This window comes from Triturus cristatus, chromosome 2_2, assembly GCF_964204655.1.
Source record: "Triturus cristatus chromosome 2_2, aTriCri1.1, whole genome shotgun sequence".
In the NCBI taxonomy this organism is placed as follows: Eukaryota; Metazoa; Chordata; class Amphibia; order Caudata; family Salamandridae; genus Triturus; species Triturus cristatus.
This window is the reverse complement of record NC_140582.1, coordinates 547,184,251-547,209,456: the sequence shown is the minus strand read 5'-3', so window position 1 is coordinate 547,209,456 and position 25,206 is coordinate 547,184,251. Positions and strand designations below refer to the sequence as shown.

At 49.9% G+C, this 25,206-nt stretch overlaps 1 protein-coding gene across 1 annotated transcript in view; it reads left to right on the top strand.

Annotated features, from left to right (window-relative positions):
- PLRG1 (pleiotropic regulator 1) overlaps positions 1-25,206 on the top strand; it is a 202,408-nt gene that overhangs the window by 162,804 nt on the left and 14,398 nt on the right. Inside the window, exon 14 of the mRNA XM_085641696.1 lies at positions 1,877-2,070. Within this exon, the coding sequence (XP_085497822.1) occupies positions 1,877-2,070 (194 nt within the window). The remainder of the gene's footprint in view (positions 1-1,876; positions 2,071-25,206) is intronic.

The window sequence follows — 25,206 nt, the reverse complement described above, 5'->3', positions numbered from 1 at the left end:
CTTGCAATTTGATGACTATGTCAGCACTTGAAGGCAATGTAAAAAAGTCCTTGAAAAATATAGCACCTCATTTATAGGTTTTACCGTAGGGCAGCACCACAGGCCTCCCTGCGGCGCTGCCCTACAGTCAAACAAAAGGGCAGGGATGCGCCGTATCTATGATATACTACACATTCCTGTCCTTTTCCTCTGCGCCGGCGCATAATGGGCTGCTGTGCACCAAATCAGGCAACTTTGCACCATGGTGCAAAGGTGCCCGCGTTGAGGGGATGATTGTATTTGTGCAGGAAGGAAAACGTTCCTGTACAAAAACAATCACAAGAGGCTTTTTTCCTTTTTCTATGTGTGTTGCAGAATGCAGCACACATAGAAACAGGAACAAGCATTGGCATAGCCAATAGGTCTCGCCTTTGGTACCTTATAAGTATTTAGTTATGCAGTACAATATCCTTGGTGCAATAACATCAGCTGTTGCATGGCTAAACACTTATAAGGTCTCAAATGCGAGACCTATTGGTTATGCCAATGCTTGTATCTACTAGATGCTGATTTCCGACACTTCCCACAGATCCCAGTTGGTGGAAACTGCTGACCTAGTACCAGCATTTCTCGTACTCCAGGGTGAGGGGCCCAACTTTTGAAAGCTGAATTCTGCTTGATCCTAGTGGGGATCTCATTGGTTGCAATCTAAAAGGATGTGGCTGAAACCATCAGCCTGATCATGTTTGCATACTGGGAGATGTTCTATGGAAATGTCAGCTTTCGCAAGGTACTAAACTGAGGTTGTGTTGTCCATAAGGAAGGAACACACCTTGTTTTGTTAACCCCTGAAGGAACAACTGCAAGCGTAGCCTGATGGCCCATAAATTCAGAACGTTTATGTGGAGTTCCTACTCTGCCTCTGACCACATGCCTCTCAGGGACAGCTCATGCATGTGTGCGCCCCGTCCTTGAAGTGACATATCCCTTCTCATGATTACCCTGTTGGTTTAACATTTAAGGATTGAATGCAAGACGTGCTCTAGGGAACAGGGGTTTTGTTGCAGTTACCCTCCCACCCCCTACACTCTCACTTTTTATCCCTTTGTATCTACTTGATGCTGATTTCCGACTCGGACAGTGCACTGAGGCCTTCTAACCAAATCTTAGTGCCAGTGCTCCTTCCCTAAAACAAGGTCTTGTCTAATTGTGCCACAATTGGCAATGGACATTAGCAGCCCTGTATATCCCTGAAATTACTGCCTGGATGTGAATGTTTCAGCAGACTCAACAGTGGGACAGGCAGTTCTATGCAACCTGTTTCAGTAAGGTAAGTCTGCTTCCCATTCTTTTTAAATTGTGTGCATTGCTTGCTATTCTGATTCAAGCCTGTCAATATATGAAAGATCCAATGCTGGATGAGATTTCAGTTGTGTAACTCTGGTTCTCCAGGATTGGCATATTTTATATATTTACATGGACTCTCATTCCCAGTCAGAGGCTTACTGCTTCGAGCAGACTCCGATATGGTGGCGTCTGGGAGGAGTAGAAAGCTCAGTCCTTACTCCTCATTCTCTAAAAATGAGGCCGTTTCAAATGAGGTTAACATACTACTAACTAAACACTGTTGTTGAAGCCTATCCCCATTTTAACACTTTTTTATGTTACCTAAAGTCACTGGGGATTCCCAGCCTGACGACGGGGAATGATTCAAGCATGTGAAAATAAAGATATCATCACTGGAGAACTGAAGTAACAAAAAATAATTAATTTCACACAAGGTGGAGAGAAAGAATTACTATAATGTTAATCGTATAAAAACTACATACTACAATCTTTTATCCTGCAGGCCATGCCCTTCTGTCCTAGTTCTTAACTATGTTTTTAATTGTTTCAGCTGATAATGGCACAATGCATCTTTGGGATTGGAGAACAGGTTATAATTTTCAGAGAATTCATGCCGCAGTACAGCCGGGCTCGCTCGACAGTGAATCGGGAATATTTGCATGCACTTTTGACCAATCAGAAAGCAGGTTAATTACAGCAGAAGCCGACAAAACAATAAAGGTGTACAAGGAGGATGACACTGCGGTATGTATGACTCATATTCAGCTCACAGTGATTTCTTTTTAAGGAATATTGCATTCTGTTGTATTTCTGGTATGAGTAACTTGTATTTACTAATGGTTTATTTCATAAACCTATTGTGTAGTGATGCACGTCTTAGTGTAATAGCTTGGGATGCATGCTTTCAGTAAAAAGTAATATGGCAGATCTGTACGAAAACAACTTTGCACCTCTTTGAAATAACTATCAATGTAAAGAATTTTTCAATGTTATGGAGTTTGAAATCAAGCTTTTCTGAGGCAAAGGATGTAGCTAAGGTGTCATAATATGGAAGAATGATGCGTAGCTATCATGATTCATTCTCTCTACTTCTTTCCCCATTGAAAGGCATCTCCTGTAGTCAATCATATGGGAAGCACAGTTTTCATTAAATAATAAGTACAGGGGGCGTGGCCAACCAACATGGCCGCACGAACGTAATACAGCGCGGCTCCGCTCCGAGCCCCGGAGATCTGACCGCCACAATGCCCGGAAAGTGATTCAAACTGCACAAACTGATGGCGTAAGACGTGCACCACCGGAAGGGCACAGTGACGCCTTGAAACTCCCGCTCTTCATCCATCGCCTTTTGTCCCGGTAGACAGACGGACCCGCGGAGAGGCACCCAAGATGGCGGCTGCCGCATCTTCAGAGTAAGAAGGAATGCGAGCGAGGCACGCTCTGTACCCCTGTGGCAGCTGATGCACGCCCCAAAGCACAGAGCACGTCTTCTCTCCACCCAGGAACAGAAGAGAATAACAGCAGTGCAGAGACGCGTTTCAAAACTGGTGGGTCCGGCGCGAAGATGAACACGAAGATTAGCTGACACCACGGCACTCAGGTGGGAGGCCTGCATTGCAGCAGATGAAGGTTAGGGGTTAGCCTGGGGTCCCCCCAAGAAAAACTACTTTAGTGGTGCGAGATCCCTAGCCTCGGTCCTGTTAATGGTGACTGACCACAATATGGCACCCAACAAGCCTCCATGTTAACAAGGGACAATACATGAAACTACTGAACAGAGCGAACTAGAGCCACGGTGTTATACCCTGAGAGAATCGAACCAGAACTATTAGCGGTGACTGCAAAGCAAGGCGAACCAGAGTTGTGAGAGAGGCTCCCACCCTGATGCAAGCCGCCATGGTCGAACGGCAGGTGCCCTGGTGCCTATTGATGCCCACGCAAAGCCCCCTAGCAAGTTGGTGGGCCCCCTGCTAGACCCATGCTTAAACAAGCAGAGGGCTTCTCTGCGCAGACCGAGGACCAAATCCCTATGCCTCCGAGGAAGGCTCAAGGCAATAGAGTCTAACTACTTAGCCCCATTGGATGCCCGGGTGGAAAAAAGAGAGCGACAGGGGGCGCAATGGCTCTCACTCCTGAAGACTTAATGGCGTCGCTGAGAGACTTTAAGAAAGAGCTGCGGGAGAATATTAAGGCCGACATAAGCGGTGGCACAAAAACAAAGCCAGTGATACTCATGGTACCACTGGCCCCCTGACATGAGACTCAAGATGATCCCAGGGTGCTCCCCATGGTTATCTGTGAATGCGACAAGGTAAAGCAAGTGGGGGGGGGGGCTTTTGGGGTGGATTCTGCATGCACCCGAACGCTGTGAACTCGTGAATGTGCCCACAAGGACCTTGGGTCCCACAAATAGACTGGTGATGATGATACTCTCTCTATATTGATGGTGGAGGCTTACTAGACGGCCTGTGTCCCATAGGGTATACTAACAGGGCTCTGAAAGCAGAAATGTGCTCATCCCCGGAGCTAATGTTTGTGAGGTTCCTATATTATCTTGGGAGCCTCTCCGCTCCAGCGTATTGTTTATTCTTGATGTTAATGTTTATCACCGTGGTATCTTATGGTGTAATTTTCATGCTTGGTCTAAGGGGGGGTGGGGGGCGTCTCTGAGACTGGCCATTGGCTAGCTCTCCTATGCAGAGACAATGGGTATTGCATGAGGAATGGCGGTTAACTAAATGTCTTGGAATGTGAGGGGCGTTTACTTCCCCAATAAGAGACAACGCCTGTGGAAATTTCTGGGAGATCATCTGCAAGAAACTCACCTGAAAAAAGGCGACGATCTTCATCTGAAACACAAAACGTAACCATTAATTTTTCGCTCCTCAACTACCACAAAACAGAATGGGGTCGCCCTTCTCTTCCACGTCTCGGTTCACTTTCATCCCCACAACACTAGGACTGACAGGGCAGGGAGGTTTGTTATGGTCCGGGGTGACCTGAGGGGAATGACCATGCACCTTAGCTACGGTATACGCGCCCAATACAGGACAGCTGGAGTTCCTACTCACATGTCTAGCGACACTTCAGAAATTTGCCGGAGGGGACATGTTATTAGGGGATTTCAACCCTATATAGGATCCATTCGTGGATACGACTCACCCCCACAGATGAGCTGGTGGGGTATTTAGTAAATCATTAAAAGCCTTCTCACAGCGCATGGGCCTGATGGATACGTGGAGGTCCCTTAATCCCTCAACCCGAGATTACTCATTTTTCTCCCTCTCCCATAGAACATACTCCAGGATAGACCACATCTTCACTAGTATGGCGCTCTCCCAGTCGCTTCTGGGAGCCCGCTTCCACCTGATGTCTTTCAGACCATGCACCATTGGAGATATCACTCAACTGGCCTGCCCCGCGCACGAAACACGTCAGATGGTACTTCCCCCAACTCCTTTAGCAGAGATTGGCTCATTCGGGGCGAACTACGGGTAGCGATCAAAGAATTCTTTATCATAAACGACCCCACAGATACCTCCCATGTGAAAAATTGGGATGTTATGTTATGTTATGTTATGTTATAACAATTTATTATGCGCACAGCGACTCCAGCGAAGGAGCATCCCGGCGCAGAGACACGGAGCAGTCATAACACAACATGGAGATAATGCTACAGAAAAGTACTAAAACAGGGAAGCTAAAATAGGAAGGTTTTTATGGCTCTACGAAACGACAGCAAGTCCTCTATCAGCCGAATTTCAACTGGGAGGGTGTTCCAGATTGACACGGCTCTCACCCTGAAGGACCGGCCCCCCATCCTGCTGAGCCTAAATCTGGGGACAACAGCAAGGTCCTGACCTTGAGATCGAAGATTGCGGGTAGGGACATAGAAAGAAATGGAGTTGGCCAGGATCTCAGGGCCTATGCCTCTAAGGATTTTGAAGGTCAGACACAAGACCTTGAAGAGAATACGCTTCCTCACTGGGAGCCAGTGCAGGGAGCGGATGACATGAGATACCGGGCAGAACTTAGGAAGTCCAACAATGGCTCTCGCCGCGGCGTTCTGCACCCGCTGCAGACGGGTTAGCTCAGCCTGGTTAGCCCCCGCCAGCAAAGAGCTGGCGTAGTCCAGACGGGAGATGATGGTTGCCTGGACCACAAGCTGTCTGGTAGGGGCGTCGAAGAACTTAAGCACCGGCCTTAACCCTCTTAGGAGACCGAAGCAACAGGCTGCGATTTTTTTGGTGTGCCCTATAAATGTAAGACCAGCGTCTAACCAGACCCCAAGGTTCTTCACCTCCGACACTAAGGTCGGAGTGGGGCCCAACTCCGAAGGCCACCACTGATCGCCCCAGAGCTCCACTCCCTTTCCGACAACCATAACCTCTGTTTTTGTGGCATTAAGCTGGAGACAGTTACCTGTCAACCAGCTGGCCACCGCCTTCAGTCCGGACTGAAACCTGGGGGCATCCTGTTCCGCATCCCCGCTGAGAGTAACCGCCAGCTGTGTGTCGTCGGCATATGAGACCATGGTTAGGCCCCACTGCCATGCGACATCAGCCAGCGGTCTCACGTAAAGATTGAACAGCGTGGGACTCCGCGAGGATCCCTGCGGAACCCCCATGGCCAGAGGCTGGAACCTGGACTTGAAGGGAGGGATGGCAACACAGAAGGAGCGGTTGTCTAGGAAGGAGCGGAACCATTGCAGCGCCTGGCCGCCGATACCAATCTCCTCGAGCCGCCTAAGGAGGATGCTGTGCGATACAGTATCGAATGCGGCGCTGAGATCTAACAAAATCAACGCCGCCGTCTGACCAGCATCCAACCTTGCACGGAGATGTTCCACCATCACCAGAAGGGCAGTCTCCGTGCTGTGGCCAGCACGGAAGCCATTCTGTGTGGGATCGAGGGCATTGGACCGGGCTAAGTATTCAGACAGGGCCAGATTGACATGGGCCTCTGTCAACTTAGCTGGCCAGGGCAGCAGCGAGATGGGACGGTAGCTTTCCGGCTTAGACGGGTCAAGAGATGGTTTTTTAATGATCGGAGACACCACCGCCTGCTTCCAGCTGATGGGAAAGACCCCAGTCTCTAAGGAGAGATTGACAAGAGAGCGTATAGCCACGCGCCCCACAAAGGTCTGGTCTCGAAAGAGGGCAGGCCTCACTGGATCGAATGAGGACCCAGATTTAACTTGAGTAGCAAGTTTGTCAAACCCTTCCAAGGTGAGGGGGGGAAATGAGAGCAGAGCGGGCTGGTAAGGTGTCTCCTTAGGGCTACCCATCGCTATACCAGTGCTCGGGAAAGTCCGATATATAGACTGGACTTTTCCCAAGAAATAGGAAGCGAGGGACTCAGTGTGTGTGACAGAACTCTCAACCGTAGAGATAGACCGCTTAGACATAAGATCTTTCACCGCCTTGAAGATGGCCTTCGACGGGTTAGTGCTATTCCGGAATTCCTCGGCATAAAATGCCGCTCGGGCACGACAGATGGCCCGGTGGTAGAGCTTGACGGACGCGACATATGTAGCTTGTAACTCAGCCCCATATGTCTTCCGCCAGGCCCTCTCCGCCCGTCTACAGGCTCCCTTCAGAGCGCGCAAAGCGTCGTCATACCAGGGGCTTGACACTCGAGGGTTGATCTTCATTGTTACAACAGGTATCAAAGCATCCAGAGCCCTAATGAGCCAAGAGCAGAAGAGATCATACCCCTCCTCTACGTTGTTAAATGGGCCCAGAGGTTCCACTGACAAAAGATGGTAAAAGTCATCCAGCCTGAGTTTACTCCAGGGTCTCCTGGGTACCCGCTTGGCTGAAGAGGTGGAAATGTTGGTAGTCATAGGGCAATAGATGGATACCAAAGAATGGTCAGACCACTCTACAGGAGCCACCGACGTGACTTTAGCCTCGGTCAAGTTGGTAAAAAAAGGGTCAAGAATATGTCCCCCGGAATGAGTAGGCTGGGAGACCAGCTGAAAAAGTTGAAAGGCCTCTAAGTCCATAAGAATACTACGTGCTGTCAGACAGGATGGAGCATCGAAATGCAAATTTAAATCGCCCAAGATGGAAAAATTAGCACAGTCAGTGACCAAGGTGGCGACAGTGTCCGGGAAGACATTCCTGAACGCCACATCACTGCCCGGCGGACGATACACCACCATCCCAGAGAGTGTAAATTCTGGGCTGACAGAGACTTTAAAAGAGGCACTTTCACAGCCAGCGATCTTAAGAATGGTCCACACACAGGAAAAACTAGATCTCACTATCAGAGCTAAACCCCCGCCTCTAGATAGCCTATTCGCAATATACATAGAGTAGCCGGGAGGGCAAACAAGATTGGGAATTGCAGTGTCGGCTACCTGAAGCCATGTTTCGGTTAAGGCTAAAATATCCGGGGCTTCATTTTCAATCAGGTCATACACATTCTGTTGATGTTTAAGGACCGACCTGACATTAAGATTCAAAATCCGCAGAGAGGGCGGTAGCCCCCTGTTGTGCCGAACGGCAGAGGGACAAAGCCGGGAAAGGAGCTGCGGAGGGTCAAGCGCCAAACCATTACAGGGACAGCGGTAGGGGCCGCATAATGGATGAACGGGCTGTAGAGTGCAATGACCGCTCACCTTGCCGATGGAGTACAAGCGCTCCCTGGAGTATGTAAGCATGGCAATAATGCTGGGTAGACAAGAGCAGGCCAGAGCCCGCCACGTCCCGCGCGTCCTTAGCGCGGACGGGCAGGACTCTGGCACGACTCCGGCCACGCGAGGACACGCCCGCTGCGCGATCCCGCTGCGCCAGGGGAGGAGCAATAAATACGCGTTCCCCCGCTGGCGCATGCGCAATGCAGCGCTGTCCGATGTAATGGGCCACTCACCCCAGAGCAAGATGTCCGCCACCCCAGGAACCAACCCGCCAAGCGGCGGTGCGGGACACAATTATTGTGCAGGTAAGGGGCTGAGGTAGAGCAAGGGTCAAGCGACCTAAAATCAATGCAATTTAAACAAAATTAAGCAGTAAAATGTGGCAGAGCAGCAAGCGCCGTCACGCTCCTGTCTGCAATGAGCTCCGTGTCAGGGGAGAGAGAACGGGGACTCGCGTTAAATACGCGTTCCCCCGCTGGCGCATGCTACATCGGTGTCCTTTTTCATTGTTTCGAGCGCTAGATTGACTTCATGTCCTCCTGCTAGTCATTGATCCGTTAATTACCCTTCCAGCCAAACAAACTGAACTCGCCCTCTTCGAACGGGCAGCAGGTTTCAAGGTGAATTTATCTAAATCCTTCCTCCTCAACTTAACACCACCCTGAGAGACGATGACAGAGTTTGAGGAAACGTCTCCCTTCACCTGCGTCCGTAAAGAAATCACCTACCTGGGCATAAAGATCACTCCCAAAATTCCGAACCTCTATAAAGCTATCTCCCCGATCAAGATGAATGTTGTAGCGCAGCTCCTTTACCCATTTCAAGGTCTTCCTATTGCAGTGGACAAAGACCTGTTCCCCGAAACTAAAAAAGATGACAACTAAATTTATATGGCAGGATCAAAGAGCTCGCTCATCCCAGCGATTATGAAGTAGATCACGAATGGAAGGAGGGCTGGTGCTTCCAGATTTCAATGGCTATTACAAAGCTGCCCAACTCCAGTTTCTGGCTTAATTGTCCCTCAGAAGGTCTGAGAAACACTGTCTCCCTATGGAGCGGCAAATTACAGGCAGAACCATATGGGAGCTTGTTTGGAAACGGAAGCAAGACAGACTGCCAAACGTATATCTCAGCACCCCCATGGCCACCACCCTTCGGGTATGGGACAGTATCACAAGGACACTGCCCTTGACATCCTTTTCCTCCCCCTACACTCCCATCCATTTTATTCTGGCCGTCCCCCCCTCCCACCCCCCCCCCCCAACGGCTCTCACGGAGGGTCCCTTTGAGACATGGAGAGAGAGTGGACGCCTTACATTATCTGACCTTTTTAAGAGGGGAGAAATGCTTACTTTCCTGGAATGCGCTGCCCTCTTCAAATTGCTGCCTACAGAAAAATATTGTTACCTACCGCTAAAGCATTGGGTGAAACAACCCCAGGTGCATTTGGCCGCGACCAGGGACCTGCTCCCTATTGAAAAATGTATGCAATCAGGTACTACGACTAATTGTTGCATATCATACCTTTACTCCCTTTTGTTAACATCAGGCCACACTTGACCCCGCGGCACCAAAGATTTTGGGACGCCCTACTGCCGTCCCTTTGGAAAACATACAGTGGACATCCCTGTACAAAGACATATAATTGCTCCCTGTTTTTAAGAGAAGCTTACTATAAAACTATGTACGAATGGTTTCTACACCCCTAGAAACTGCACAAGATTTTCCCTGCCACCTCAGATAAATGTTGGCGTGGCTGTGGGATGTTGGGACTCTTTTGTCATATTTGGTCGGATTGCCCCTCTATTCAACCCTTCTGGGAAAAAATACTCTCCCAAATTAAAACTATCCTAGGATACCCAATTCCAGACACCCCGGAACACACTCTCCTGGGGGTGAGGAACCCAAGTCTGTAGTACCAAACCCAAGGGGACCGATCCATCATGTGGCTGTGCTTGGGGTCGGCCAAGATGGCAATAGCTGCAGCATGGAAAAAAACAGAAGCCCCTTCCCTTACTCAGTGGCATGCTCGTCTGTGGCAGGCATTAGCCCTTGAGCGAATGACAGATATTATTTAGGATTCACGGAGGGGCTTTGATTATGTTTGGAATACCCTGGTCAGTTACCTATCGGAGGGTTTACCCCTGTTTGCATGCGGGCCTAGATTACGAGCCCTCCATCTCTTTCAGATTTAGTGACTTGGGCTTCCCTTTTGCCCTTCTCAGTGGATGGGTTTGGCAGTATCTAGGGAAGCACTCGAAGAAGGTAGCCGCGAGGTACCCTGGGGATTTGATAGGGAAGTCCTGGGAGCTTGCCGGCCCCGAAATGCGACGCCTATCCTGACACACGCCCATACCCACTTGGACCAATTATTCACAGCACCACAGAACAGTTGATTTGTTTCAGTTTTTTTGTCTAGTTTATATTGTTTTTTGTTTAAGTTGCACATTACCTGGGGACCCCCAAGTGCACACTGAAGCAGCAGCCTGGAACATATAAGCTTTATACTGAGAATGGTGTAGGGACAGCCCTATCACATCTGGTGGAAAAATGTGAAGTTAAACAAGCTATGTCGAGTACTTGTGAAAATGCTTTGTTTATTTTCAGATATCTGTAACTCTTGACATGTGAACTGTGCTGGGAGGAACTACAATGTGTTGGGAAATTCTTTAAAATCAATAAAAAGTTTTCGACAAAAAAAAAAGTAATGTGGAGGCAGATCCAGGGGAGTCATTCTGTACTTTTCCCGCCTCTGTCCTTACCACTGTGAAGTCGAGGTCAACCAGAGAAGGTATGGCAATATGAATATGGAGAATTACTAAATTGGCTGTGAGGAAACTGGCACAGTTGCTGTGAGATTAATGTACACATTTCTGTCCATTGTACACAGCCTCATTTAGGAGCCAGGGGACGTTTTAATTGTTTTCTTTCCAAAGATACCATGGTTCTCTAGTCATTGTAGCACTTTTGTTCGAGGCATGTGTGCAGTAGATCACATGCTTTGCATACTCCTGCCATTTAGTGTTAGGTCCGGATGTTTGCAAGTTGTTTTTGTTCGCAGAAGTCTTTCCAGTCACAAGGTAGGTGACTCTTCCTTTCGGTGATAGTGCGTGTTGGAAACCGGGCAACCGGGTTAGCAGTCACCAAGTTCCCAGCACAGTGGTAGCTTGGCTCGAGCGGTTGGGGGTCAGGCACCGTGTTAAGCGTACGTCACACCCTCACAATAACCATGCGTTCATCCGTTCCAAAAACGACACTACACCGTAAAAATGATGGAAGACAAGATGAAAATATATATGTCTTTATCTTATTTTCTCTTAGTTGCAGGCTTCACATCATAAATACAATACAATAGGATTTTCCTTCAAAAGAGCAGGTCAAATAAACAATACTACTTCTGAATTTTCACAAATAGGTTCAGGTCATCATTAAGCAAGGAATCAATAGATGTGCAATAAATACAGACGGCAAATAAATACAGTCAGACAATAAATACAGTGCAGGAATAAATTAGTGGAAGACAATAAATAAAGCACCTTCAATAAATAAGGTAAAACAATCAATGACAAATACAGATCAGGTCATTTTCATGAGGTCACTTGGTCTTACTTTGCCCATACACAGCTTATGGTCATTTGGATGGCATGGGGGTGTCCCACCTAGATTGGTCAAGGCTGGGGCCTAAGCTGAGGCAGAACAAGGGTAATCTAAAGATCTGGCCCTCCAAACTACACAGCCCTTCACAGATGTCACTGCACCAGTCTCAGTTCACCCCTGACACTCCCAGGCTGGTTCTAACACCCCTCTAGCCCCTAGAATGGTCTTTATAGGGCTCCACGGGGCCTTAGACGCCCCTTCTACCACTTACTGTCCCTTCTTTGACGATCGGCTCCGCTCGGCGCCGTGAGGCGGCTCCGGTTCGATGTCGCTGGGCGGCCTCGACTCGATGTCGCTGGGCGGCCTCGACTCGATGTCGCTGGGCGGTCTCGACTCGATGTCGCTGGGCGGTCTCGACTCGATGTCGCTAGGCGGTCTCGACTCGATGTCGCTGGGCGGTCTCGACTCGATGTCGCTGGGCAGTCTCGACTCGATGTCGCTTTCCGGCGTCACAGGGTCACGGTCTCCCCGCTTCCGGATGTCTCCGGAGTGCGATCTCCACTCCCGACCTCCGGCCCGCTTCACCTCAGTTTCTGGCGACTCCGGTGGGCGGACTTCACTCCCCCGTCGACGCCTCACCTCGACCTCAGGTGACTCCCGACTCGACCTCCGGCGCCTCTTCACGACCTCCGTCGGCGCCCTCACTCGACCTCGGGTGACTCCCGACTCGGCCTCCGGTGACTCTCCACGACCTCCGTCGGCGCCCTCACTCGACCTCTGGCGGCTCCGGGTACGACGTCTGCCTTCTGTCAGCGCCGCTTCTCTACCTCAGGCCCCAGGTCTCTAGGCTTCTCGACGTCAGGACTTCAGGAGGACACAGCTGAACAGGTCAGGAGCTTGCTGTTCTTCTTCTTTATGGCCTGTTCCAAATGTTCAGATCCTTAAGATGGTTCTCCTGGTCTTGGTCCCACACAGGGCTTTAGGCTGGGCTTGGTCAGTAGAGACTAGCATCAAGGGTGGGTTTCTGGACCCCACTCCAAGCACTGGTTTCCACCTCTGCTGCCTTACTCCGACCTCCTTCTATCTCTGTCCTCTCTCCTCTCCAGTCAGATGCCAACTGCCACTCTGAGATGGCCTCCCAACATTCTAAACTGCCTCCCACTGTCACAGGGTTCTAGAATGTTACAGAAGGTTCTAGAAACCTCCAGTGGGTTCTGGTTATGTCACAGGTGACAATGGGTGGCCACCATTTTGTGTCACAGGCCCTCAGACAGAAGTTCCAGGGGTAGGGAAAATGGCTCCCTGACCCTGCATCAACACTAAAAAATCTGATGGTTCCCAAAAAGGAAAAATTATAACAGGGTTTGAGGCAGAAGTGGGACAAAATAAATAATGATGAGGAGGGACCACCCAAAGGGCTGACAGGTCTAACAGTGCGCATGGGCATCGACTCTATTGTTAGATTGTTTTTTCCAACATTGGGTTCGGACAGGTATTGCTGCGCTCTGCTTTGGAATCGATCCTCCGGTTCCCCCTCGGCGCGTACTTCTCTCTACCTCTACGGTATTTTCGAATGTGCTTTGTCTTTCCGTGGTTCGATTAGAAAGTTCAAGACTTCGACATTTTGACCAGAAGATCTGCAGGCGGCCTTCCGGCCAATCTGCGTCCTTTCGGCTCCTTGTCGATGGAACGGACTCCATTTAAATTCTGTCCCATGTGCCATGTGAAAAATTTGTGCTTGCCACCCGAGCACAAAGGGCAAGACTGAGACGCATGTCGATCCTTCAGATCAAAGAAAACTCTACATGATCGTTGGTCTCGATGTCGAGATATGCAATGGTTGGATGTCACACAGAACCTCTTCGGCAAAGATTCCAAACAAGAAGAGGTATCAGCAACAGAGGAAGCGCTGGCTGCAGCCGCGTCTGACTCCGGATCAGACTTACTGATCGACCTTAAGGGAGATGATGTGCCGCAGGGACAAGGGGACGTGAGTACCGAAGACACCTTCTACCCCGTCCCTAAAAAAATCTTATGCTTCGGGTCCACCTCCGCCTCAAGGCCAAGGTCGGCACCGAGAAGAGGTTTCTCATGCTCCGCCTCATGGCTTGGCACCGAAACACTCTGAAAAGCCTTCTGGCTCGGGACCGAGTCGACCAAAGCCAACTTCGGAGCCGAAATCTTCGAGATCTAAATCCAAGATGGGCTCCGAACCGAAACCTTCGGAACCAAAACCTTCGACACCGAAACTCAAGAAACAACCCTCGGAGTCGAAACAATCTGCACCAAAAGGACATTCCTAATCGGCTCTGAAATCTTGGGTGCCGAAAAGCAAAGACTTGCTTTCAACACAGCCGGATCCAAACATGACACTGTACCTCCTATATTGGATCTGAAACTGAAAAAACTGTATATTCACCCTGACACAGGGCATATCCATGCTAAACCACCATGTAAACACAAGCTTTCTGATGAGGACAGCCCATGCAAAATTCCTTTGAAGAAAAAAAGTGTAGTCCTTTCCATACACTTCCATCTCCTCCTCCTCCCTCTCCACCACAGCTTGATCCATTAAATATTACACCTAATCAGTCTCCTCCACCTCAGTTTGACGAAGGTGACACTGACGATGATGATGCGCAATTACCAAATCTTTGGACGGACTACACAACTGGTCCTCCACAGGATACAGACCCAGATCTTTATCCTGCCAGGCCGTCTCCACCTGATTACAATATGTCATACCAACAGCTTATTGCTAGAGCAGCAGAATACCGTGGGATGGAGCTACTTGAAGAGTCTTTAGAGTAAGATTTTCTCTTTGACACTCTAGGATCACATAAATCCAATCAGACACTGCCTATGCTCAAGGGTATGTAAATGCAAAGATGGCCGATGAACGATTAGTTCAACAGATGCAGGGTGAACAGCCAAGAGATCGGGACGTCGGCCATTGTGACTCCATATTAAAGTTTGAACAAAATTATCATATATTTTCTCTCTATATTTATTCAAATCTTATCTATATTTTTCATCTCAAATTTAAACGAGTTGGGAATTCAAAACTTCAATATTTTATTCACTTTGTGATGTTTAAAATTGTAACAGTCCAAGATGGTATGTTCCTCAATTTGTAACATCATACATTTCATTCATTGTCATAATACTCAATGCATTTCGACAATCTCTTCTTCAGGGGCAACTGTAAAACATTCAAAGAAAACATCCCATTACAATCAACGTAATCAAATCATATCTCCCCCTCATTTTAAAGACGTCGTTGCACTGGTCTGAACACAAAAAGGCATATTACCGCACAACAACTGGCTGAATTGCTTTCTTTTCCTTTACTGCCCAAACTCTACCTGAACATTAAATGCTACTCTGCCAAATAAAGAATAGATAATGCCTTACACTGTGTATGTGAACAACAGAGATCTCCAACCATTAAATGGGCCGAACGTGTTCCTCCACCAACATCTTTCCTTTACCGCTCAGCCACTCCCCACACCTTTAAACCTGAAGCTAATTGATACCTCGTGACCTCAACCCTTCCCGTGAAGGAAATAGATGAAATACCGAACTCATGAACTCTGCGTGCAACAAATAAATAACTGGAAATGAGCACTGAGTGAAAAATAAAACCGCATCAGAAAGTATTAAAATATAATTGCTGAACCACATAATAAAAGTGCTATTAGTGTTCAAAACTCCGCCTTGTGAACACATCAAAATATAAATGAATCCCGTGCTTGCGTGTAAATTGATAACTAGGTGTTTTCAGGGTTAATCATTAATCCAGTTGTTCCTTGAAGTTTGAATACCAGTGTCCAATTTGTCAAAATCCTCTCCCATTTTACTCTTCTGACATTTTCCTGCGGTGCAAACTCGATTTGGACTGAAAAACTAATGAATACACATGAATGGGAGAATGCACACCTCGTGATGCTTTAAATAAGCTTAATACAAAGTTCTCCGACTACATGCACGCTGTTCCTTGCAGTTGGAGAACTTTGTATTAAGCTTATTCAAAGCATCACAGGCTGTGCAATCTCCTATTCATGTGTATTCTAGGGTATGTTAAGGCACACAGAGAATATTTTTAAAGATCCTGTCCGTGCAAGACTTTTCTCATAGAGTACATAAAAAAATATAAATCTTCCCCCACAGGTCCTATTTTATTAAGGGTCAGTTATCACTTGACTCTTTAGTGGTATCAAATGTTAGAAAGAGAGCTAACTCTCAAGCATCTGGGGATGCCCTTCCCCCAGATAAAGAATCCAAGCTTATCGATGCTTCGGGCAAACGGGTAGCTGCGCAAGCAGCTAATCAATGGCGTATTGCTAATACGCAGGGCTTTACTAGAAAAATACGATAGAGCCCACTGGGATGAAATGTAACGATTACTTCAGTTTCTCCCAGAGGAGCATGAGGCAAAGGCTCCGGATTTAATCCAAGAAGGCAAACTAATTGCTAATGCCTTTATCAGATGTGCTCTTGATGCAGCTGACACCGCAGTTAGAGAGGTAAATACTAGCATCTTACTACGATGACATGCATGGTTACAGCTATCAGGATTCAAACCTGAAGTCCAAAAATCTATCCTCAATATACCTTTTGATAAAAGAAAACAATCTTTTTGGCCCTGAAGTCAATCTAGCGCTCGAAACAATGAAAAAGGACACCGATGTAGCAAAATCGATGAGAGCTCTTCAATCTCCCTCAAATACTGGTTCCTTTCGGCGGTCTTTTTGTAGGGGAGGGTCCAAGTCTACAGGCACTGACCAGAACACTTCCTCCTACAAAGGCAATTCCCAATCATCTTTTACAAGAGGATTTTTCACAGGAGGTTATAGGGGAAATATTCCCAGGGGCAGAGGTAAAAACACCACACCTTGCACTTCCCTTTCCTCAAGTAAACAGTGACTTCCCAACACTTCCCTCCGACTATTCCACACCTGTCGGAGGAAGACTTCAAGGCTTTCTCCCCATTTTGTAATCAATAACAATCGACAAATGGGTGCTTGGAATTATTCAATACGGTTATTGCCTGGAGCTTATCAAAAATCCTCCAAACATTCCTCCTCGATCTCACAAAATGTTACCAGACCACCAGCACTTGCTTCAACAAGAAGTGCAATCTTTATTACTCAAAGGTGCTATAGAACCAAGGGTCAGGGGTTTATTTCCTTTACTTTCTGACTTCCAAACAGGACGGCTCCTTTAGACCTATTCTAGATCTCAGAGAGTTAAACAAATACATATTGTCAGAGCACTTTTATATTGTAACTCTTCAACAAGTACTTCCCCTCTTGCAGCAGGGCGACTTTATTTCTACTCCAGATCTAAAAGACGCCTACTTTCATATTCCAGTTCATCCCGCTCATCGCAAATATCTCAGGTTTGTGATTGCAGGCAAACATTACCAGTTTAAGGTACTTCCATTTGGCGTCACCACAGCCCCCAGATTGTTCACCAAATGTCTTGCAGTAGTAGCCGCTCATCTCAGAAGACAATGTATACATGTCTTCCCTTACCTGGACGACTGGCTTATCAAAACGGACACTTAACAGAACTGCATACTACACACTCGGACAGCAGTACACCTACTTCATCGGTTGTGTTTCACAATAAATGCCCAAAAATCTCACCTGTGTCTGGCACAAGTGCAATCTTATCTGGAAGCTTCCCTCAACACTCTCAAAGCTCTAGCCACTCCCAATGTAGCCAGGGTTCACAATATTCAGGCCACAATATTACAATTTCAACCAAATCAATCAATACCAGCCAGAGTCTTCATGCAATTGCTGGGAATTATGGCATCCTGCATTGAAATCATACCTCATGCAAGGCTTCACATGTGTCCTCTGCAAGAATGTCTAGCGCGTTGTGAGAAAGTGCCCTCTTTCTGCATGGTTGCCCCCACATTTTGCTGAACTGCTGATGTTCTTTGACTGAGTGTGCCCTGGGCTCCTGCCAATCAGGTACCCAAGACCTATGTTCTTTCCCTAAAAGTGCATTAAAGCCAAAACTCAATTGGCATCTCTGGCCACAGGTCAGCCACTGGTAAATGGTACCCCAGGTACCCAGGGCACTGTGACCTCTAAGGGCTACAGCACTTATTGTGCCACCCTTAGAGGTCCTGTATCTTTACACTCATACACTACCTTTGCAGGCTGCGTGTTTTGGTGCAGAACAAATTGAAGAGTTGACATGGCACACATCCCTGTGTGCCATGCCTACAAACCACTGCCCTGGCATAGATCAGTCACCCCTCTTGCTGGGTGCACTATACTAGTGGTGAGGGTACCGGTGGATGAGTCCTGTGCCCCTACAGTGTCCAAGTCCATTCTTAGACATTGTAAGTGCAGTGCTGCCATTAAGAGTATATGAAGCTTGGAGTTTGTCATTACAAATTCCACAGCACTATAATGGCGGCACTGAAAACTGTGAAGTTTGGTATCAAACTTCACAGCACATTACGCCCACACTGATGCCAGTGTGGGATTTAATGAAAAATGCACACAGAGGACATCTTAGAGATGCCCCCTGAAAAACGACCTACCACTAGTGTCCGGGATGAGTGGCTGCTTTCAGCTGCCGCCACCAGAAATGTTTCTGGACCCCTAGGTAGAGAGCCTGCTGCTCTTGGGGGCCTGAAACAATAAACATTCTGGGGCTAGGTGCTAAGCCTCCTCCCGCAGGATGGGTCGGGTCCAGGAAGGGGAAGCTTCAAAGGCTTGCCGCCTTTGTGAGCTATCCCAGGCCACTTGCTGCTTTCAGCAACTGGTCTCCACTCATTCTGATCCCCCACTTTGGGCGGGAGAACCAGCGGGAAAACTAAGTGAAGAAGGGAGGTGTGCCCACCTCTGGCAACTCCACCCTTCAGTTGGGGGAGGCGAGGTGAAGCACAACTCTCAGTCTCCGCCATCTTGCAGATGGGGGGACCCAGCCAACCAGGGTGAGGCATATGCCCCCTCCTACTGGAAGGTGGCATAATAGGGGGTGTACCCACCCCAGGGAAGAGACCCATTGGTCACAACCTTTTACCTACCTGTAACACCCCTAAATCTAGTATTTAGGGGTACCCCTGAATATTGCTTCCTCGAACAAAAAACGAAAAGGAGGACCAAAAAGCCATGCCAAAGCTAACAAGAGGAGGGCGTTTACTGATTTGGTCCCAACCCTACCGGCCTGTCCCCACCTCAAACCTGCAGAAGCAAAACTCCGGTGTGTCCTGCAGCCAGCAACCTCAAGAACCCTGAGGACCTGCCCTGCCTTCCAAACCAAAGACTTTGTCTCCCCTTAACACCGAATTTGTTCACCAACAGATTCCAGCTCCGGCAGGATCCGCAAGTCTGCACCACTTTGCACCTGACACCCCCGGCCCGAGTTAGAGTGTCCCAATACCACAAGGAGGTCTCCCCGGCGATCCTGACCCGAGATCCAGTGATTCCTGACCAGCCTCCAGCCGACGCCTGCAGCCTAAAATCAAAAGGTCCCCCCAACCGCGACCAGAAGCTGGTAAGAAGATCCGACCCTAAAAGGCACCCCTGCACCCGACGCCCCACGGCCTTGAGTGGCCCAACTGACTGTGCCTAACCAACCCCCAGCATCCCAACTTACCTCTCTAAGTGGTGGTCATACCCAGAAGACCTCCGTCCCCGAGCCTGCAGTGTGTTTGCAAACCGGAGACTCCCCATTGAAAGCTACATGGCGCCCGACGCCAAAACAGCACTCTGCACCCAGCCGCCCCAGTGCCACTGAGGGTGAACCTTTTGTGCTGGTTTGAACCGCCATTAGCCCTGTGCTTAAGTCCAGGAGCTTTGCTCCCACAACCCTGTGGCCTGCTTGTCAGCAGCCACCAACCGGAGGCCCTCTATGCCCCATTCGATAACATTGGCCTTCAGCACTCTGCACCCGGCCGCCCTAGTGCCACTGTGGGGGGAACCAGAGTGCATCCTTGATCCTTGGGGACCCCTGAGTCTAACCCCAGAATGTCAACTCCCACCACCGACTACTTACATTTGAACCGATAACCCTATTTTCCTTCATAGGATAAGATTGACTGTTTTTTTTTGTGAAAAGTTTCTAAGTGTGGAGTTGGAGAATCTATGAAACCCTTTAAAACTGTAACTAAATAACAAAAACGCTTTTACTTACCTGTTACAGGAAGTGTCCCAGTGTAGTATCCAGGTATACTGCACTGTGTAAGAAAAGTAATCTGTAAAGTAATCTACTTGACATTCTACTAAAAAGCCATAACTAAGTATATGTACAGTATATCAAAAGCACTGCATTACTAGTAGCTCTACTGTAATCAAATCAAAGTGCATATACAAATGCATTTCAAACGGTTTATAAACTGCATTACTACTGTAAAGTATGTATTGCTTACCCGAGCCAGGCTTGCTTGGTTCTAGAAAATAAAATAACTAAAAGAATATTTTTATACAAAACCAAATTGGTCTGAAGTTCAGTCTTTGAGTGTGTGACTTCATTTGCTGATTGAGTGTGTACAACAAATGCTTAACTCTACCCTCTGATAAAGCCTTACTGCTCGACCACACTACCACAAATAAAGAGTAAGGTGCTATCTACTTTTACCTCTTCCTGCCTTTGGTGTTCCGCTGGACTCTGGGCACAATATACCTCACTTTGGTATGGTATATACAGAGCCAGCTTCCTACACACGTCAGTGGGATCAATTGCAGGGTATATTAACCAATTTTGTGTATTTAGACAGCCGCACCCAAAGCTCTCTGCAGTGGTGGAACCCTCAAAACTTAGCAAAAGGGTGGCCTTTCATAGACCCTATTCCATAGACTTTACTGACAGCAGACGCATCGTTAACAGGTTGGGGTGCCCATGTTCAACATTGTACAGTACAGGGGCTGTGGTCGGACAATCCCAAGCGTCTCCACATCAACTACCTGGAACTTCTAGCAATGTTGTTAGCACTCAAAGCTTTTCTCACCCAACTTGTAGGCAAAACTGTCTTCGTTTGCACTGACATGACAGTAATGTACTACCTACAGAAACAGGGAGGGACACACTCTCTCTAGCTGTCGCGCCTTGCACAAAGCATTTGGAATTGATGCTTCACCACAAAATCGATCTCCTAGCAGAACACCCTCCTGGAGAAGACAATCCTATTGCAGACCTGCTCAGCAGACACAGGCAGCAAGTACACGAGTGGGAACTTCATCTCCAAGTTCTGTAGTAGGGGATCTCTGTGTATAGTCATAATCTAGTGAATAGTCCCGCCCATGTGCGTGGACCCCGGAGCAATAAAAAAATAATCTCTAAAGGTGACAAATCATGCAGACCTGCATACACCTTTAAGAGAGAATTTAATTTAAAGACAGATAATGCAGCCTATACTCACAGGCTACACTGTCCAGTACTTCAACTAGAATTCCACCAAAAAACCACAACAGCACTGCCTGTCTAGTTTTTCTCTCCAAGGAAAAAAACCCTGCCTCTACCAGCAAAAGCCTCTGGAATGATAGAGAGGAAGGATAGGACAGACAAGCCCCATAGGCTGCCATTATGTGGCTTAAAACAGGATACTGTGCCTTTAAGAAAACTTTCCAGGCTTCCAGAACTTTCCCCAGTATCCCAGAATGCCCAGCAGGTCCCATTTACTTTCAGTTCTTTTTTCCGGCTCCTGCTAGCAGGACCCTGGAGCATTGAGCTCTACCTTTTTCAAGGTTTTTTCAGTGAGATTTGGCAATTTTTGTCACTTTTGCTTGTGTTTAATAGCTGGTACTGTCGACATGCCTGGCTTGTTCGTCAAGTGCCCTGAATGTGGTCGGAAGAAGGCCAAAACTGACCCACACGAGGTGTGTGTAGGTTGCCTTCCCCAGTCCCACGTGCCTGAAAGCTGTACCATCTGCCACTCATTTTCAGCAAGGACCCTGAGGGACAGGATGAAGAGCAGGCTTCAAGCTCTGGAGGAGCGAAGACTGAAGGCACCAGGTGGGTCTGGAGGGGCTGATTTGGCCCATACTGAGGCCTCTGGGGGGCTCCCCAGGGGCAGGAAGACCAGTAAACGCTCCCACTCCCCGTCGACGTCGAGGGCGTCGACGACGGCGTCGAGGAGAATGACCACGGTCTGCTCGCCGTCTCCCCAGGGCTCTGGGGAGAAGCGGCGTCGACGATCGCCGTCGAGGGACCTGAATAGACCGCCGTCGACTACATCGGCGTCGTCGGTGTCGACGCCGTCGTCGGCCTCGTCCGGCGGTCGCCGTCGAGTGAAGACCCGGCGTCGGCGTTCGGCGTCGAGAGGTCACAGCTCGCCGTCGATGAAGAGAAGGAGATCGACGTCGAGGCGGAGATCGACGCCGAGAAGGAGATCGCCGTCGAGAAGGAGATCGCCGTCGAGGCGAAGGTCGCCGTCGAGGAGTTCGACGCCGAGGAGATCGACGTCGAGACGGAAAACGACGCCGAGGAGATCGACGTCGAGGCACAGGTCGACGTCGAGGCACAGGTCGACGTCGAGGAAGGGAGAGTCGCCAGAATCGGTGTACTCGGAGGTGTATACCCCACCTCGGAAGTCTCCTACGCCTCCGCCGCCTCCTCCACCGCCTCCACCGCCTCCGCCACCGCCTCCACCACCACCACCGCCTCCACCACCGCCTCCACCTCCGCCGCCGCCTCCTCCTCCACCGAGGCCGCGGACGCTGTCCCCTCCGCCCCGGCCGCTGTTGCTGCCAAGCACTCCGGCGGGACCGCCGCCGGTCCCCCCGAGGTCGGTTTCCCTTCCGCGGTACCCGACTCCACCGCAGGGGACCCCGAAACCACGCCGTCCACGGTCGCCTGGACCAGCAAGACCGGCAGAGAGGCCTAAGCCGAAGAGGTCGCGCTCCCGTTCTCATAGGAGGCGAAGATCGCGGAGCCGAGGGCGGTCCTCGTCGGACTCTAGACGGCACCGCAGGAGGTATAGATCCAGGTCGCGCACGCGCTCCTCGGACAGGGATCTTTCACCGACGTTGTCGGACTCCCCGGGGACTAGGGTGTCTCCGGTGGACGACCTGGTCTCATTCCAGGAGGTGCTGCTACGAGGGGCGGCGAAACTGAATATCACGGTGACGGTGCCAACACCTACGACGTCCGTGATATTTGAGACGCTTCATCAACGACATTTGTCTCGACCCCTCCTACCTCTCGTGCCTGGCCTGGTGGAACCAGCCTTGGAACTGTTCCTCACCCCCGCAACGGCGAAGGCCGCTCCGTCCAGGCTCATGAAGAAGTACAGGGCCCCGCAGTCGGATCCGTCTTTTTTGAGAATGGACCCAAAGCCGGATTCGGTGATAGTAACGGCGGCGAGGAAGCAACATGCGACCGCACCGGCCTCCACGGTTCCACCGGACAAGGAAAGCCGCTGGCTGGACTCGGCTGGCAGGAAGGTTTGTGGTACCGCTGCCACAACGATGAAGGCGGCGAGTGCAGGGGCGTTGTTGGGCCGGTACGACCGGGCCCTGTGGGAATCCCTGCAGCAATATGCGGACCTCCTGCCACGAGACAAGAAGGAGGACTTCTTGGAGACGGTGCGCGAGGGCATGCTGGTCTCGAACCAAACGATCAGCGCGGCGGCGGATGTATCACTATTGGCCGCTCACGCCTACTGTCATGGCGTCCACCAACGGCGCCATTCCTGGTTGCGCCTGACATCCTTGAAACCGGAGGCGCAGCAGAGAGTGGCCAACCTGCCCTTCTCGGGGGAAACCCTGTTCGGGAAGCACGCGGACGATGAAATGGCCCGCATGAAGGCCGAGGCGGAAACCCTGACGGCCGTCGGGTTGGAGAAGACCGAGAAAAAGAAACGCCCGTTCCAGAGGAGGTTCGGGTCGTCCGGCCGAGGGCGTGGGCAGGGCTCAGGACAGCAGCAGCAACAACAGCAGCAGTTCCGCAAGCCCTTCCAGAAGCGCCAGAGGGGTAGAGGAGGCCAGCAGGCTACTACCGCAAGCAAGGGCCCGGCCGGGTCTCGGCCCTGAGCTGCTACTTCCCCCTCAACCGTTACCCACTCCAGTGGGGGGAAGCATTCAATTTTTTCCGGCAGAGTGGAGAAAAATTACTCAGGACAAGTGGGTGCTGAATATTGTTTGCAATGGATACAGTCTTCGGTTTATCAGCCCGCCTCCAGCGATCCCGCCGGTCAGCTCTCGCTTCCAGCTGAGGGAGCTCCAGGCGGAGGCAGACATCTTGTTGAGAAAAAAGGCGGTAGAAGACGTACCTTTGTCTCAAAGGGGAAGAGGTCTGTACTCTCGGTTCTTCCTCGTTCGCAAGAAGGACAAGAACGAGTTCAGGCCCATTCTGGATTTGCGACAAGCAAACAAGTGGATTCGCAGAGAGAAGTTTCGCATGCTATCGTTGCACCAGATTTACCCTCAGCTGCAACGGGGAGACTGGCTCTGTGCCATAGATCTACAGGATGCGTACTTCCATGTGCCCATATCGAGGAAGCACAGGAAGTTCCTACGATTCCAAGTCGGCGCCAATCACTATCAATACACAGTACTGCCATTCGGGCTGAAGTCTGCGCCCAGGACCTTTTCGAAGTGCATGGCGGTGGTGGCGGCACACCTGAGGAAGAACAAGGTGTTTGTCTACCCGTATCTGGACGATTGGTTGATCAAGGCATCATCCTTCGAGGAAGCACAAGAACACTTCCGATGGACGTGCGAGCTCTTGACCAAGCTGGGGTTACACGTCAACATGTCCAAATCGGTCCCTACTCCGGTACAGTGCATACAGTACCTGGGGGCCTCCATCGATACACGGTCAGCAAGCGTGTCTCCTTCGGAGGAGAGACGGTTATCACTCCTTCGGAAGGCTCAGGACCTCAGGACTGCTCCATCGACGACTGTGAGGAAGGTGTCGTCTCTACTGGGATCGATGGCCTCCTGTATCTTCCTCACTCCGCACGCACGGCTACACATGCGACCTCTGCAGGAGTGCTTGGAGGACCAGTGGGATCAGAGGACAGGCTCTTGGGACGACAAGATCCGACTGTCTCTACATGCTCTTCAGTCTCTGAAGTGGTGGTGTTCGGCGGAAAACCTCCTCAAGGGGGTTCCTTTCCACAAGGACATTCCCACGACGAAGGTGGTGACGGATGCGTCTCTCCAGGGCTGGGGGGCGCACTCCGGGGACCTGCAGATTCAAGGGCTATGGTCTCCTTTGGAATCGACGTACCACATCAATTTCCTGGAACTCAGAGCTGTCTTCCTGGCACTGAAGGCCTTCCTTCCGTCCTTCCAGACCAACTCGCTCCTGATACAGACGGACAATACAACCACGATGTATTACCTCAACAAGCAGGGGGGGTCGAGATCGCGCACTCTGTCGCAGGAGGCGCAGGCGATCTGGCGCTGGCTGCTGGCCAGAGGATTGACGATTACGGCCACACATCTGCCGGGGGTGCAGAATGCTCAGGCGGACGCCTTGAGCAGGCTGATTCAGGAAAACCACGAATGGGTCATAAACGACGAAGTACTAGGAGAAGTCTTCGCAAGGTGGGGGACTCCAGACGTAGATCTGTTCGCCACCGCCGAAAACAGCAAATGCCGAGACTTCGCATCCAGGTACTACCAGCGGGGGACGCTGGGGAATGCGCTATGGATCGACTGGTCGAA